The sequence below is a fragment of the Monopterus albus genome, unplaced genomic scaffold (genome assembly GCF_001952655.1).
Source record: "Monopterus albus unplaced genomic scaffold, M_albus_1.0 scaffold293.1, whole genome shotgun sequence".
NCBI classification, from domain to species: Eukaryota; Metazoa; Chordata; class Actinopteri; order Synbranchiformes; family Synbranchidae; genus Monopterus; species Monopterus albus.
The window spans coordinates 190,464-208,466 of record NW_018128173.1 but is presented as its reverse complement, the minus strand read 5'-3'; the positions used below and the strand labels follow the sequence as shown (position 1 = coordinate 208,466).

The following is an 18,003-nucleotide window of genomic DNA, read 5'->3' as shown; positions in this document are numbered from 1 at the left end:
GTTCAGCCCTCCCTCCATCCATTCTTGAGCTGTCAGATGATGGGTACCGAGTAGGGAATTTGGAGGCCAGTATCTGCTCTATCTTACTGTCTACACAGTGGGGGCTGTTGGGGCAGGTGTCCTTTGTGGGGTGGTACACAAAGTGGATATGTTTCAATACCAGAGCATCCCTTTCTGCCTGCAGCTTTTGCAGGGCTTTAAACCTTTGCTCCTCACCCAACAACTCCTGAATGGCTCCCATTTTCTCTTTACTTGGCTTTGCATCCACCTCCAGCTCATAAAAGAGCTCAGAGTATTCAAGAAGAAGTTCCTGAAAGTCCTCTTTGGCTCGGTCAATGATTTCCTTCTGGTGTTTGTTGTAGATATCCAGATATTCAGCCTCATCCAGCCACTGGTAGAGGTCTTCATTCATGATGAAGCTTCGGGCCTCCTCCCATGGTTTCCCTGGTGTGATGAAAGGAGAAACACTTAGATTCTCCTTGAACTCCCATCTCATTTCAACTCGTTTGCGCTCATTCCTTAGCTGTTCCAGGTGGGTCTCATAGATAGCTTCAGCTGTGGGGGTCTCCAGGAGGTCCTGGGGGATTCGATCATCCTCCATGTTATCAATGTGTGGCGTGGTCTCCCAAGGGGTGTCATCTAGCACTACAAACCACTGGGAGAAATCTCTCTTTGTTTCCAGCACTTTCTGAACTCCAGACCAGCTCAAGTGGTCAATCTTATCCAGTTCTGGTAACAGTACAGACAGGGCCTGTGGTAGGGTAGTTAGATAGGCCTTCCTACGTTTTTCTATATGCTCTTGTTTAAGTCTATGCACATGTTGCTGGAAAAGCTTCTTGGCTTTAGCTGTCCCCTCAAGGAAAACATAATCCTTGTACTCAGGGGCAGACTGCATGCGATGACTGACAGCGGGCCATGTCTCATTGTAATTCTTCACAATTCGATTGACCAGCCACTCATATCGGTCTTTGGCTGAGGCAATCTGTTGACTTTGCTGTTTCAGTGCCTCAAAGTAAGGGATAATTTTGGGCTTTCCCCTACTCTTGTCTATTAGCTGAACCAGTGTAAGAAAGGCTAGGTCAACATTGACATTAGAGCGTGCTGATGTTTCTACCACCTGTAGGTTCTTCTTGGCTAGAGCAAAGGTGTGTGAGTCTTTAATATAGCGCTCAACTCCTTCATCACATTTCATAAGAGCCAGTACCACAGGTTTCTTTGTTTTGGCTAGCTGGTTGTACAGATTGGTAACAAACTTCATCTGGTCCTCAAAGCTACGGTTCATACCCCTGCTAACATCCACGCAGAGTAAGAAGCCATCCACCATAAGCTTGCCTTCGGGCATCTGTTTCTGCTCAAAGTCCTGCTCCAGGCCCAGCTGATCTGTGCAAAAGTACATCAGCTTCTCAGCTGAAGCTAGCTTGGTGGAAGCAGCCCTCTTAATGTAAGGCTGGAGTGCTGTGCTTCGGTGTGGCTGGAATGTCTGATCATCGATGAACTCTGTTTGCTCCACCACATTTATGCGGCATTCGGGCCCCTCCTCCACTGTCCGCCCAGCCTCTCCCCAGAACAGGAAGTGGTCATTGTTCACCACACGACCTCCAAAGTCACTGGTGCTGAGAACAGAGGTGTGATCCAGGTCGAAGTCATCCGCACTTGGCCGGACAAAGCGGTTACACAAACATGACTTGCCCACACCACACTGGCCTTTCTCCTTCTCTGTGCCAGACAGCCCGACCACAACAAGGTTGTAGGTGGGTGCCCGGGCATCTTGCTTTTTGGCCATCATCATCGCTGGCAGAGGATCATCCTGTCATTGTGGCTGCTAACTCTAGAGAGGGGAGGAGGCTGCCAGAGAAAGAGGATTTCCATGCAGGAGGCACTCACTGGACTTGGGTCTGGCCCTGCACAACAGAGAGAGAGAGAGAGAGAGAGTAAGAGAGAGAAAGAATGGGGGGCTATAATTAATCCAGCATGATTTAAAAGCTAATTAATGCCTTGCCTTATTGCAGAGAATTACAAAAACATTGAAATGACAAACTTTATTGTGAGAAAGCTATTGTATCCCATCAAAATTCCTAATATGTGCCTATGTGCTGTTCATAATGTTTAATCTGTCATCATATTTATCCAGTAATTGCTTCCTGAAAAGATTGAGGCCAGTGGCAAAACTGCTGGAATGCAGCACATTACTTAACCCAGACGTAGCTTAGTAAAAAAAAAAAACCCACCCCCAACCCCCCCTTTTAATTCATTTAATTTTTAGACTGCCAGGACCGCACAGCCAACAGTGGTGTCTTATAAATTTCATTCCCGTGTTTGTTGGGACTCAGTATGTTTGCTGGCTTATTATCTGACATCTAACGGTATGGCAGGCCGTCTCACTGCCAGCAGCAGAAGAATAAAGTTATGTGGGGTTTTCGCTATCGCAGGATACAGACACATGAAAACACACACCACCACACACTTGTGAAAGCAGGCACACTAAGCTCGCTGCACCCCAAATGAAAGACACACACAAGAAGATGAAAGCAGATAAGTGTTCCAGAGCTAAAGTTACTAATTGGCCAGCTAGGGAAAGCCATCTGCATCTTAAAAGGCTGCGCTGCCTGTTGGCTGACTTGTCACTATCAAAAACATGTTTTTCTATGTTTCTCACCAAACAGCACCCTGCAGACAGATCATAGTTGGCTGATGTACCATCACTAATGTCTGAACATATTTACCTGCAGTAGATACAGCAAATTGGTGCCATGCTGTCAAGAAAACGCACTTACACCTAGGACCATAGAGACTTAGTTGATCCTTTTCAATATAATTTATTCCATCAGTAGATCTGATCTAAAAATAAATTACTGAGTGAGAGGATGAGGGAAGAGGGAGACTCTTTATGGCTTGGCACTCTTTGACAGCACAATTTGTAAGGAACAAAAATCAGTCAGCGCACAGACTTGCAGTATGAGACCACCACTTTCATGTCATAACTGAGGCATTAATGTAGTAAAATAGACATTAAAACTACTATTAATCATGAATAGCTCTTTTGACAGAGAGCACAAAAGCAGACAAAGCCTTTATTGCTGCTGAATTGAGTTTGTCAGAAAACAGAGAATAGTGGATGTGCAAAGTCCAACACCAACACACCAGTGGGGAAAACAATGAAAAGGAAACATTAAGAGGAGTAAAAAAACTCAGTCACTACATTGAAACACACTGTAGATTCTGCATACAGTGTATATTTCTTAGATTTATTTGAAAAACTGAGTGCCAATCATCGAAGCTCAAAGCTGAAACCCCGAGTTTCTCTAAAGCAATTTCCAATCAGGATATGAATTAACATTACAGAGGCAAAACCTCCCCAGTGCTTCACCAGGTAACAACAGACTTCCTGCAGAAAGAGGATGCAATATCAAATAGAATGGCTTGTGCTGTGATAGTTATAGGGGATTTATGCATAAAAAATATATCAAGGTATCCAGGCATAGACCCAGTCCCTGCAATATTAAAATGTGGTGTGTGTTATGTGCAGCCAGACTTCCTGGTCGATACATTCAGACAGGTATATGACTTGGGAATCATGGTTACTTCACAGTCTTCTCTTTCTGGAATCTCTTCCAAGTACGTTTCCTGCATACATATGCGCATTAGCTTGTGTGTGAGTAGTGCAGTACTTGAGGAGAAGAACTCTAGGTGCGGCATCTATGGAACTAGAGTCAGCAGGTTAAAAGTGCATCTGCGTCCTGACCTAGTCGTGTTCACATTACAGAGCAGCCACAAAAACATAACCTACTGCCTCTGGATAAGGCCCCCTGGCTAAATAGAATATGTATCCAGCCAGTTTGTATATACTGTTTCTAAATGAGCCACTGCAGTACTAACCACTGACCAGTTTCAAAGACACAAAAATGCAAGGTTACATGTGAAATCCATTGAAAGTCCACTACTAACCAGTAAGGCTCCTTGCTAATTGCTGTCATTTTAATTGAGTGCTATCATAATTATGTGATGCAGATGTCATTTACTCTATTCTAAATCGCATACAATTCCATTTGGAGGCCAGAAAAAAGTGTGAACTGTACAAAATGAACTGAGCTGCAAGAAATAAGTACCGACACCCTGATGCAGACCCATACTGGCACAAATTACCTACATGAACTCATATATAACATGCATATACATACACACAGTAGATTTTATGCTATGTAACATCCTGGTGTCATTTGTGAAACAGGTCATGCTTGTGACCAGTTGTGAGAGTGTCTGGATTAAATAAAGCCAAACACTCATAAAGCCCCAGTGGACCTGGAGGCAAGCCAGGCTTACAGATGCACTGCCAACATCTGTTTCACTGGCCACACCTGTCTTTATGATTGCTCCTATGTGTATACTGTGCACGTGAATCTTGAAGTTCATACACATTTTGTGACTATTGCAGTACTGTAACAGGACACAGGTTAAATGTGTGCATATATAACAAACAGTGGTGGCACTTTTGCAGTATCCTTAAAAGAGACCTAATGCGGTTTTCCTTTTTATTTTTCTGGTCTGCCTGAGTGACAAGTCAATACAAGAAGCAAACAGATAACTCAAAATTCAGTCTTAAGTGATGTGAAGACACACTGGTTTAGAGCACAACAGCAACAGAGAATAGAGGAAAATAAAATGCCCCAAGAAACTGACTGCTGTACTCAAGCCAAACTGACAGAATGATTGAATATATATGACAGTACAACTGCACAATTCAGCTTGTTTCAGCAGACTGTCTACTGGCAGTCAAGATGCAGCATTTCACAGACAACAGAGCTTGTCATTTAGGGAATGCATTTTCACTTTCCACAGACCTATAAAGACACCACTGCCAGTGCTCCACTACCCTCAATGCAATTGTCCAGTTGTAGAGCAGTCGGTCTCCAAGTTCACCCTGAGGACTGGTGCCTGGTGCGCATGTCCAGTCACATACCACTGCCTCGAGGACCAGGGCTGTTGAGGGGTGAGGCACAGATACAAATGAAGTCAAATGTTGCGCACTGTTGCAGAAGTTGCCACAAATGTGTTGCACCTGTAGGCTGCTTTACTTTCACTCTTCATCAGGAAATTCTGAGACTGTGCTGCCATTCCATCATGTGAAGCCTAATGTCTTGTTCTTTTCCTCTACACAGCCTGGAAGTGTTTTTTTTTTTTCTGGCTCATTATCCTGCTATAGTATGAAACTCTGAAAAGATACGACTTCCTTTGTTAATTGTCTTTTTCTAAATAATGCTTCAGAGGGTGTAGTAACACAGTCTTTTCCAACACTGCTTTTGTACGAACAGGATTTGTTGCCGAGGGTTGGGACACCTGTAGAAATTATTTGCATCTGTTTTCATGGCACCATTTACATCCACTGCTGCAGAAAATATGGAACTATTAGTTGATCTCTGGGAAAAACTAAAATTTACAAACATTTTTAGTTTTTGTTTCTAGACTTTTAACCTCTCACAGTTTACTTCTTAGCTTTGTAACTTAGTCTCTGAACTTGAACTGCTTGAATGTCAAAATATACACTTAAAAAAATGAAGGTGATATCAAAATTTTGACTACAATTTTGTGCTGCATCTGTCTGCGATCCTGAAACATGAGGGTAAGCAGAAAAGGACAGTAAAAGGGAGTAGGAGGAGATGCAGGAAGGAGCAGAGGGCACTGGGGGAGGTGACCGAGGGTGGGAAGTTAGTGCACATGAAGAGGATAGGGGTATATAGAAGAATGGACTCGAGGGGAAGGGGAGAGAGGTCAGCTGCCTGGGTCATGCGAACTGCACACTGGAATCCCCTCAGGGAAGAGGGGCAGGGCGTAGGCCTGGATGAGTTAAGGGTCAGAGTCTGACCCGTCACATTACACTCCCCTCGCTTAATCATAAACAGCATTACAAGCAAGACATACCCAAATACCACATCTCCATTTCCTTGTCACTTTTTCCTCTTTCTTTTCTCTCAAGAATTTAACAACCAATTGGTTTAAAACAGTCGAAACAAGGCAGTCTCACCTTGACTGAACCAGCCCATTCTAGGTCACTGGCTGTCTCAAGGACAAGAGAAGCCAAAGAAGACAGGAAGTATCTGTGGGTTATTGGAATGCAGCATGAAGTTAATTCTGGGGCAGCAGGGCGTGAAGTTCATCATAACACGTGCTACAAAGGGCAGCAGGGTAGAAAGTGTGTTCACTGGCCATGAGGAGAGACTGTGCAAGCCTTCACAGGGTGGCTGCATTCCATTCATTACAGAGTTAAGAAAGTTAACAACAACTAATTGTTAGTCAGACCTATTCTGATATACTAAAAAAAGTCATTTATTGCTTTGGCATGTCAGCCTAATGGGAGCGAGCACATGGTTGAATAGCATAACCATGTGTGTAAGTCTGATCTCAAATAGAGCACAAGGAAAATCCGAGTTCAGGAAAGTGAGGGAACCAATAGTGCTGTAAAGTTTTATAAGTATTTTGTTGAGGATAAGAATATTATGCGCTTAAGCACCCTGGACATGTTGTTTATGGTTCGCCTTTACACGGTATCAGATGTCTTTCACTGTCTGCTACAGAAAACTGCTCAACAAGGAAGCCCACTTGCTTGGTTTCCCAGCAAGCCCTCTGGTTGTGCAGTATTATACACTCAGGACGGCTGGGAGTCAACAGGAACCAAGGTCATGAAATAGTCATGAAGCAGTGTGAAGGTGATGATGATGACAGAGAGATAGGGAAAAATACTTTCTCTAAGATACAAGACTGGCTGGTCGTCCCTTTCCTTTTCACTCCTTCTACATGATGAACGTCTGCAACCATCTGTACATCCACTCATTATTTGTCTCATGCTCAGACACAATATTATCCTCATCATATAGATTTCCCATCTCCATCTGTCATGTATTTTTTTCCCCACTAACTCTCCTCCATCTCCATCTCAAGCTCCTAAAACCCCACGGCCCCTCCCAACTTTTTCCTCCCCGACCCTAGAGACTTGTTGTCCATTAGTAAGAAGGTGGGGTCATGAGCAGGGCACTGCTGCACCACGGTTATATGTGGATGGAGTCAGTCCAAACACTGACACCATGCCTTGTCCAGGCTGTGCTCTCTTTCTCTCTTTGGACAAGGGTATTGACAAAGCAATGAACATAGAGAATAAAGACAAATGATCAATATGATATGAATGCTAATGATGAGCGGTCCAAAATAATATCATTACTCAATTAAGTGCATATATGTAATGCCTCCACATATATAAAGTGCTCTGCGGTGCAGTGTATTCAGTCTATCTACAAAAACAGAAGTTATGTGTCTCACCAAACAGGAAATGCAAATTTCCTCGCTCTTTCTATCTACACACACCAACAGTAAACACTGCAGTCATACCACTGCTAATGCACTTCACATATGGCCATGCTCAAAAAAACACCAAACCACACAAGCAAATTCAACATCATAAATTATCACAAATTAGTCCTACAAGAAAAAAAACACTCAGCACAGCCTGAATCAATCTATGTCTCCCATATAGAATACAATGTTTAAAAAAAATCCCATCTTTATAATGCACACATTTATTTTCTGCACACCAACACACAGAAATATTAACGCAGCACGTAAACAGGCATCACACACCCTGGTCCTGATCCAAGACAGCCCTGAGTTGTGGCTGGGATTATGGGCACTTTCTTCACTGGCTTTAGCGATTTGCCTCTTCCCATTTGTGACGCTGTCTGTGTGTTAGCATGAGCTGAGAGCATGGTGATATAACCACACGAAAAAAGATCAGAGAGACAGATAATAAACCCTCCTATGCTCTGCTCCATCCCACTGTACATTTGCATACAAATACAAAGCACAGACCCACAACTGCAATGGCACAGACACACACACAGTATGTGCATGAAGTAAATGACTGGCAATTCCATATCTGCTCATACTGTACAATCTACACATACAATACACCGTACATAGCCCACATTTATAGCCTTTAGTAAGCTGGTGCCATGTAGCATCTCTATGAGCTATCAGTTCACTTCCGCTTCCTGCTCAAGCCTGGCACTGCAGAGATAGAAGGCCAACTACTAGACCCCCTGGGGAGAGAGATAGAGGGATGGACAGAGGGAGGAAGGATGCAGGATAAGAGCAGGAAAAGGGACAAGAAGGACAAAGACACACAAACACTCAACAATTAATAATGCAAGACACCAGGAATAAGAATGACGAGGAGACCATATTCACAGCCTAATCTGACATTCAATAGTGTAACTGAACAGTTCAAGGAGTGAAGACAGAGCAAAGTGAGAGAAAAAAGTATCTTAAAAGAATGGACAGCCTATTTAGGGAGTGTAAGAGAGAGCGTGTCACTTTGGTTTAACCTCTTCGACTGCACCAGAAGGCCTCAGTGATAGTGCAGCTAAATATAATGTGCTGGAAACATGGACAATGACAGCTATAAATTCGAACTATCACCACATAAATCCACTCTTACAAACACAAACGCACGCGCGCACACATGCTCACAGTGTGGTACCTTATTCAACGATAAGGTCATTTCTCTCCAAGCTGACAGCTAGCAAGTGAAAAGTGAGACATCACAGTGTCTCTACACAGCTTCACTCCAACACCAGCTCTGTGACCTTCACAGGAGTTTGCTGTGAAGTTTTCTTTGATCTTAGTCATGAAACTTTATTTGAAATCAAAAAGGATTTTCATTAATTCACTTCTCCCTGACATAACTCTCAGTGATGCTGTTAATACTTACAAATGAAACTTCTCGCACTCATTTATTCAGTTGATGGAAAATTAATTCACAATAGGAAGATAATGGATTAGTCCTTTCAGTCGTTTATTAAACAAAAGTGGCAATCATTCAAATACTCGAATATGAGTATTTGTTGCTTTTTTCTAATGTATAGCATTGTAATTTTAATACCCATCTATATCTAATCTAATATCTATCCATATCTACTGATTTTAGACTTTTAGACAAAGTACAGTATAGGAAAATTACTTAAAACCAAATTTCTTCCAACATAAAAAAAAAGAAATGCAGCTACACTTGCGGGACTGTCCATTATGATGAAGGAAATGCTCTGTGCCGTTGTCCCATATTGGATCAATACAGGAGGCAATTTGCTATTTTCAATGCTTAAATTTATTGTATACAGTGGTGAAAAAATCACAATACTAACTAATACTAACACCGTCATCTTTACGTATGTGGAGCAGCTGGCAGTGGCTCAGTGGCTGTTACCTCCCTCACCTTTGTCTCCTCCACTATCGGCTCAGTCCCACGGCTCCGCCACCCGGTTACCGTTCGTACCGTTATCATCTTTGAACACTGCAACAGCAGCAGTGGCTGTTGGGGACTCACTTTACATGAATATCACAGCTTAAAAAACTTAAAGGCAGAGAATAGAAGTTAAAACAAATATTAAACGCTTCAAACAGTACATCTAGCAGCAGTAACTGTGGATTCAGGACCACAGCTCCCAGTGTTTATTCGTTTTCTGCTCTGGTTTCAACAAAAATTCTAATACACAACTCAAAGTCTGTGATGAGCTCAGATCTGAACAACTTCATAAATGAAGGAAGAAAATATAGCTGTTTTGTATTTAACCGCTGTACTGTCCAGTCTGAATCCTAATCCCACACTCTCTGGCCCACAACCCAATACCTAGAGAGGCAAGCGAAAGATAGAAATACAGTTTAAAACAAAGCAAAATGAACAGCAGTAAACTCAACCCTCAGCACCACAGGTGCAGGTATGAGGATGTTGGGTTCATCTTCCTACTGCCATTTACATTGCTCCATAAAACTGCAATTACATTATTTTCCCAAACCATGCAGCCCTGGGCTAGTTACTGCTAACTGACTGAACCGACAGGGACTTTGGGATCAAGCACTAAAATTCTTGCGCTCTCAAGAAACACTGTAGTACACAGAAACATTTGCTCCACAACTTCCCCGTTCAACAGGCTACACCACATAAGCAACAACAAATGCTGCTTTACATGCAGGGTCAGACAGACAAGCCTGTGTTTTCCTTTGGCACAAACCTCATCTGTGGGCCTCCTCTCTCCCTCCCTCTTTATTCCCTATTCCAGACATGAACTGCCTTACTCCTCATTTCTTTCAATGCTCCAGGCCTGTCCCCCCCCCCCCCCTGTCCGTCTCTCTATGTGCCTGCTCGCTCTCTTGCAGCTGTCTTCTCCTGCGGTAGCACCCATCAGACTGTCTGCATATTAATATTAGCATACAACTGATCTCTGCTCCCCTGCTAGCTGATTTGTCAGCATCAGCACAAGTGTATACACACATTCAGACATCTGATACAGCTGTCCTATCCTCCCAGTCAAACTTAGGGCTACAGCACAAACAAACAGCTATGACACAGACAGATATAGACCGCACACAAATATGTGGTCCAAATATGACAGCATATTGTTCTCTTCTTAAAGGAGGGGGTTTGGTCTTCAAACTCAGCTGCTAATCTTCCACCTGAATGAGCATCCAGTTCTAATTGCTAGTTTAACTGGTATGGCAGCAATTATGTGTGTGTGTGTGTGTGTGTTTTCAGAACTGGGAAAATGCTTCATCTTTCCTTTCAATATCAAGAGTTGGATATCATTTAAAGGATATTTTCATAACTGTGACAAATAAAAGGACAAACCAAAATAAATTGTCTCAGTAAGGTGCTAGGCCACCACCTGCCACTAGAACAGCTTCAGTGCTCCTTGGCATTGATTCTTCAAGTCTCTGGACTCTGAACAACATTTTTCCAAAAAAAGATATTCCCTCATGTGGCTTTTTTGATGATGGTGGTGGAGACACTAACACATCACTAGAACAGGTGTTCAACTGGGTGACTGTGAAGGCCAAGGCATATCAAACTATTCAGTGACCCCTTGTCAGAGCCCTTAAGGTAGAAGAGTTGTGACACTGTGGGGTCAAAAACAGACACAGGCCACATGACTCATGTAGCTTCAAACAGGTCCAAATCGCTGATTCAGATCCATTGTTTTCTGTAGGGAACAGCAGGATTTATCCACAAATTACTACTTTTAATGACCTTAACAGCCTTGCAAACTAATTCAGTGTTCTGTTGTTGTAGACAGATCCACTAATTTAGCTAGTTAGGCAGTTACGTAATCTATTAGAGTCATCCGGTATTTGAGAGGCACAGTCAAAAGGTTATAAAACGCGTTTTAACACGTCGCTAACTTAAAATGTCACAAGTATAATTACTGCTATTGATTTCAGCTTCTTACTTTGAAAGACAGCAGCCAAGTCAATGTCACTCTCTGGCGTGGCTGCTAATGTTTTGAACTAGGAAACTCAATGTTCCCATGACCATTACTGTTTATTAAAAAACAAAACTTAAAAAAAAAAAAAAAAACAGTCCCTATAGAGTCAGTGGAGATATCACCACTCTGCCCCTTCTGCTCCTTCTGCCCTGTAGATGAGGACACTATCCGGAAAGAGGCAAGTTTTTCTTTAATGTGTCACCTGTCTGTGCATGTTCATGTTTTGGTGCATTAGTGTAAACTCAAAATTGCTTCCAGCACATCCCCTCTGTTTACAAATAAAATCAGACTGTGCATAATGTATTTCATCAGTGAAAATGCCCATAAGGCAGAAAAGCAGTTGTTGAAGGAACAGTACAACTAAACAGAACTTTCTCCTCTTATTTTCCTGAATAACCACCAATGATGGCTCTACTCTTGGACCTTTGGGTGGAAAGGCTTTATGCAGCAAGAGAATATCTTCATGAAACAAATACAGTCATAATTTCTTAGATTTTCAAAAACCCGACTCGATGACTCACACTCACACAAAACCATAATTCCACTCCCAGGCAGAGAGTCATCCACATAAAATACTATATTTTGTGAGTGACAGATAAACTGCTAACACTGGCTTCAATTTAACTGCCATTATTAACTCATTTTCAGTGGAGCGCACCTCTTTTGCTAGAGTGGGTGCCTAATAGTTTTGCTGGCTGTGTTTTCCAGATGGTGAATGAGATGGAAAAGCTGTGCACAACCCCAGAGCAATGCTGCTGTCGCTGGAGTTTAATATTTATCACTTTATCTACTGCTGTAAAGATAGCAGTGGCTGAACTAAACTCACTGTACTGTCTTGATTATGGCCACACAGCTTCCATTGTTCTGCCTTACTATGATAGAAAGTTTCTACTATGCAGCATATGGGTTATGTGTGTATCTTTAGCATCATCTGCTTCCTGCTTGAAAGGCCAGGTCAAAATGGCTACTGCTGGGAGACTTTACTTCAAACCCAAATTACACAAGACCATAATTGAGTTGCATTAATTTTGCTATGCTAGGACCCCAGGAGCTAGAAAACTTCTCTGTAGCTGCCAAGACCTTTATGTGTGGCTACTTTTCACTCTAAAGTTAAAGCAAGAATGTAATTTTCCTTCTGAATATAAGGATAATGCTGCTAACGCTTTCCATCTGGACTTGTAACCTGCAGGCTTTGTTTATAATCAGGGGCTATGATCCCTAAAGGGAGAGCTTACATCAACCAGAGATCACCCAAACTGTTACTGGGTGGCAGATGGTCTTCACATACACAAAAGCAGCCACCCAACACCTTCACCATATGCTCCAACGAAGATACGGCATGTTCACATCTCACACATATACACTCCCTCTAACTCACCACCACTTCTCCTCTTACATAGCTGATGTTTAAATAAAGTGTTTTTAAAAATTAAGGTTTTTTTCTCCTCTGCCAGAAAAGATGTTCACGCACTGCTGAATCTTGAGACCAATTAAATTTGAAGTGACAGAAATGAATGAACGAGGATGGGCGAGAGGGAAATAGAAGATAATATAAACCAATTCCTCCAGAATGCTGCAAAGTGTAGGCTCAGGAGTGTTGGCTCTCAAAATGCTGTGTGCCAGTAGCCACAGTACATCACTGTGAGGCTGTGAATGCGACGCTGTATGCTGCCTGTTCGTGTCACTTTTTCATGTGTGGACCCTAGGTGCTAATGGGGCTGGCCTGGGCAGCAGCATTCTTATAGCATCATCACACCCTGCCAGTAGCACAAGAAGACAAACTAGTCAATAGCTGCTACTTACTCTAGCCTATTAGGTCAATCCTGTCCTTCCCTGCTCTGTGGAAGGCTAATGAAGAAGCCAGCAGTAATAAAAGCTACGCCTGACCACGGCACTGCCATCTAGTTCTGACAGACTTTTCAATAGTTAAAGGCAGAACCCAGACTCAAACAATAGCTGCAGACATCCCAGTATCGGCTTTGTTTGTCTAATTATTTTTAAACTGAATTGGACACTTTTGTACCCACAAACCAATCGACCGTGCTAGTGATGGTGGCGAGAACACGGCCCATTATTATAAGAACTACAAATGGCTTTTGAAGGTTTGTATTGTTGGTATAGACTGGAGCAAAATTGCATTTTTCATTTTGTGTCACTCAAAGAAAAAGAAACTTTTTTCTATCAGTAAATATGACCTTTGATAAATGTGCGTATTAGAGGTATTTTATAAAAAAAAAAAAAAAAAAAAAGAGAGAGATGAAAGTTAGTTGAAAGGAGTGTGAGGGGAGGCAGAGTGTCTGAAATCATCAGTGAGGCAATGAAAAACTCTGTGAGAGAACAAGAAGTGTTTCCAACAAAGTCGAGAAAGAGAGAGAATTAGTGTTGGGGTAGGAGAGAAGGAGGTTAACATAAGCAGCTTCTGGTAAGTGCTCGGCACTTGTGGTTGGCTAATGGTACACAGACAGGGCTACTTTACAATCGTTCATATGCCCTTCTTGCTGCGGCCACTCTGACAGGCCTCAGCATGAAAGAAAGAAGCCCCTGTTACAAAGAACAGACAACCACTTTCTCTACATCTTTGTCTGCTGACTTCCCTGCAGTCGTCTCTGCTGCCATTCAATTTTTATGCTCCTGTCATTTTCCCCTTTAAACTGTTCTCTCATCACTTTTTGCTCTCTCACCCATCAATATTCCTCACCATCTAAAACCACTAGCATCATTCTGCGTGCCTTATAGGAGCAGGAGAACTTTACAGAAGTGCTTGAGATACTTAGAGGACATACACGCACGCACTAAATCATCCACTGAGGGAGCTAAAATAAAGGATGACAAAAAAAAACATGAAGAACCACAGAATGAAGTGGGGGACCGGTGCCAGAGACGGGTGAGTCACTGCAGAGAGAAAAAAGCAAAAGCTAATGATACAATTGAAAACACCTGAACCTGCCACTGTGTCAATTAAAGATAATGACTTTTTACTGGTTGCCACAGTAACCAACTGTTAGCACAAAGGCAGATGGCTGCAGAGACTTTTCCCCCCCGTAAGTCCCTCCCCCCTCTTCCTCTATCACTTTCATTTTTTCCAAGCGCTTCACTCTCTCTACCCTGCTGCAAGCTCCACCAATGTGCAATGCAGGGTCAACAGAAAGCCAAGCAAATAAACCATTTCCATCCTTTAATAATACCTAAAACAGCCTCTGTTTTGGTCTGGTTTGCTGATGATGAATGAACACGATTCAGATGCAGAGAGAAATGAATGAGGTGGCAAAGTGGTGAGTGGGCCTAAGACAAGTAGATTCCCTCAGTCTATTGCAGCTTGAAAAGTCTAACAGTGTGAATATGTATATAAAGTTGAAGTCAGAATTTTACATACACTTGGGCTGAAGTCATTAAAACAGATTTTTAACCACTCCACAACTGTCATGTTTAACAAAGTCTCATTTTGCCAAGTAGGTTAGGATATGTACTTTATGCATGGCACAGATGGTGTTTCCAACAGTTGTTTACAGATAGATTATTTCACATATAATTCAAAATCACAGTTCCAGTGGGTCAGAAGTTTCCATACACTCAGCTGACAGGGCCTTTAAACACCATGGAAAATTCCAGAAAATGATGTCATGGCTTTAAGAAGCTTCTGATGGGCTAATTGACAGCATTTGAGTCATTTCAAATGAAGGAAGGTAAAGCTTGGTCACAAATGGGTCTTCTAAATGGACAGTGACCCCAGCAGACTTCCAGAGTTGTGGCAACATGGCTTAAGGACAACAAAGTCAAGGTACTGGAGTGGCCATCACAAAGTCCTGACCTCAGTCCAATACAACATTCGTGGGCAGAATTGAAAAAGCGTGTGAGACAAGGAGGCCTCCAAACCTGACCCAGTTCCACCAGTTCTGGTTAGAGGAATGGGCTCAAACTCCAGCGGCTTATTGTGAGAAGCTTGCAGAAGGCATCCCGAAACATTTGGCCTAAGTTAAACTATTTAAAGGCAAAGCTACCAAATACTAACCGACTGTATGTAAACTTCTGACCTGCTGGGAATGTGATGAAGGAAATAAAAGCTGAAATACATTTTGTTCTCTGTTATTAAAGTCTTTTCGCACTGGAAGTGTATTTTTGGCACGTTTTTTTACCCATGTCAATCATTTTCTGTCAATGAACCTTTGCACATCAACAACAGAATATCGCTGTGCGAAAATCTGCATTTCTTTTTACCCCAAGGTTGATTTTTATTTATTTTTTGTTTACTTTTGGCCAGCGACAAGAACACATGACCAATAACGACGCAGCTTGCTGCAACGTTGCAACATTGTTACCGTGAGCGCATAGTGCACCTGTCAGCTAAGCCCATGTGATTCATTTATTAAAATGGTGTTCAGTATATATTTACCTCAGACACACGTCCAGGCCCTATTCCGGGTCGATCGGGTAATTGTAATTGCTCCTCTGCCCTTTCAAGTGCTGTGGCAGCAGCAACAACTCCTCAAATTGTCCAACAGTCATCCTGATGTAGGTCCAAAAATGACCATGGAACAGTTTTAACCTCTGCACCAAGAAGTAAAACTTCCTAAGTTGCCTTTTTATCAATATAGGATGCACTCCTTGTATTTAGCAGAACCATCACCTGCAGGTCATCATCGCTTGATGTGGACTTTTGTAGTGCGACCTTCAAGACCTTCATACTCCATATTTACATCATGCTTGGTGTGAATATATGTAGTACATTTAAATCCCCTATGGGAGTGGGCTATTTTGTATCATTTATTTGCATCACTTTGTATGTGAAAAAACCTTTATTCTGACATTTCACTTAAAATAAAGTAGTGATCCTAACTGACCTAAGACAGAGAATGTTTATGGGATTACATGTCAGGAGTTTAAATGTATTTTGGCTATGGTGTATGTAAACCTCAGACTCCTCTAGCAAGGATTGTGTGAGCACATGTGGGTGTGTCGCCTCTGAGCTTCTTCTGCAGTCTGAATGGTGGAAGCTGACAGGCTCTTCTTGGTTCAGCTAGTCCAGAGGTTACAGGGGTTATGCTTGGTCATCCATTTTAAATCAGTCTCCAGACAGACACTGGAGAACCATTACAGCTCAAGACTTTACTGCTCTCTAATGATCTGCCTGCAGCTGCAGCAGTATTAGGGCCCAAGGCAGCCCTTCCTGCACCGAGGGTCAGCTTTAACACAGTGAAACTTTGCAGGGTGCAGGATATTTTGTTATTGCCCTTTTGCATGTACCATGACAAAACAGCTCCTGCCATGCTGTTTTATTTAACATTCTTGGGCATACATGAAACTGCTGTCACTCTAGTACTGCAGTACACAACTGCCCTCACATTTGTACTATAATAATTTTAATGGTAGTTTTAGTCTTATAGGAAGTGATGCTAAGAAAATAAGAGAAAAGCATAAGTTATACAGACACCAGTTACTATAGCTGTATATATTCACTTTTTTCTATTGTCAAAAAATGTAAAATATAAAAACATATTGTACTGTCCTGTCTATTAGACCAAACATCTTAGCTTGGCTCACTGCAAAAACCACAACATGTCATTTTAATATTTCTGTTTGTGTTAAGATTAAACAAACAAGATGAGACATGTTAATTAATAACTATGAAGGTGCTGGTGCACATATGTTTGAACTTTGGACAGATCCAGGCAAGCTACTTCTCTGTGCTACCAGTCTTTATGCTAATTTAAGATAATTGTCACCGACTCCTGCTCGATAGTTAGTGCAGACATGAGAAGGGCTTCAATCGCTCATCTAACTCTCAGCAAGAAAGCTAGTAATGGCATTCCACAAAATGTTAAATTATTGCATGAATACTGCACATATCTTATTTTTACAGCAAAAGTAATCTGGACTAGAGGTCTGGATCTGTTAAGACAGGCCAGCTAGAAGCAAAGTCCGAAGTTATACTTAGCAATGCTGTACAAATGTTAAAACTTGATAAATATAACAGCAGAGGACAAAATCGCATGCAGCCATATAGCGATAAAAAAAAAATCAATTTTAACCTTTGCTGACCTCAACCTCCTCCTCATATCTAAAATTCATATGTGTAGTGTAATATTTATTATTCTTCAAAATACTTGCTGTGCCATGCCTACACTGTTCCCTCTTCAAGCCCAGAGGAAGAAAATGGCTCAGGAAAAGGCAGCGGGTGAGAATGAGCTCTCTGGTCAAGCAGGAAAGGAACCAGGTTGGATTTTAGAGCAGTTCACATGGTCCTAATCCAAGCGTTAACCCTCTATCTCCCATCCCATGAACACCCAAACACAAACACATTCTGCACGCCAAGACCCCTTTCCACTAGTTCCTTCTTGTCATAAGATGTTCGACACCTTTTAATGTGCAAGACAGGTCATGTGATAACATGCATCACAAAGATACTAAACAAAACTATTGACTCAGGTCACTTTTGACCAATTTTATGAATCAAAGGGTTAAAAACACATAGGTTAAACTAAATTTACATTTTCTGGTAGCACTGTATTATAAAATCCTATTTACCATTAATAAGCAGCATTTAAGTAAGAAATAAATAATTTATAATAAACTATAAATTACCACTTAAAACCACTGGTGTGGGCTTGCTCATAGCTCCCCAGCTTAGCTGCCATGTGTTGGAGTTTACCCCGGTGAATGAGAGGGTCACTTCCCTGCGCCTTCGGGTCGGGGATAGGTCTCTCAC

At 42.0% G+C, this 18,003-nt stretch overlaps 1 protein-coding gene across 1 annotated transcript in view; it reads right to left on the bottom strand.

The window, feature by feature from the left end:
- The window catches only part of arhgap35a (Rho GTPase activating protein 35a), a 75,034-nt gene that overhangs the window by 27,462 nt on the left and 29,569 nt on the right, over positions 1–18,003 (bottom strand). Inside the window, 1 exon segment of the mRNA XM_020623191.1 lies at positions 2–1,901. Coding sequence (XP_020478847.1) covers positions 2–1,789 — 1,788 coding nt within the window. The 5' untranslated portion in view covers positions 1,790–1,901.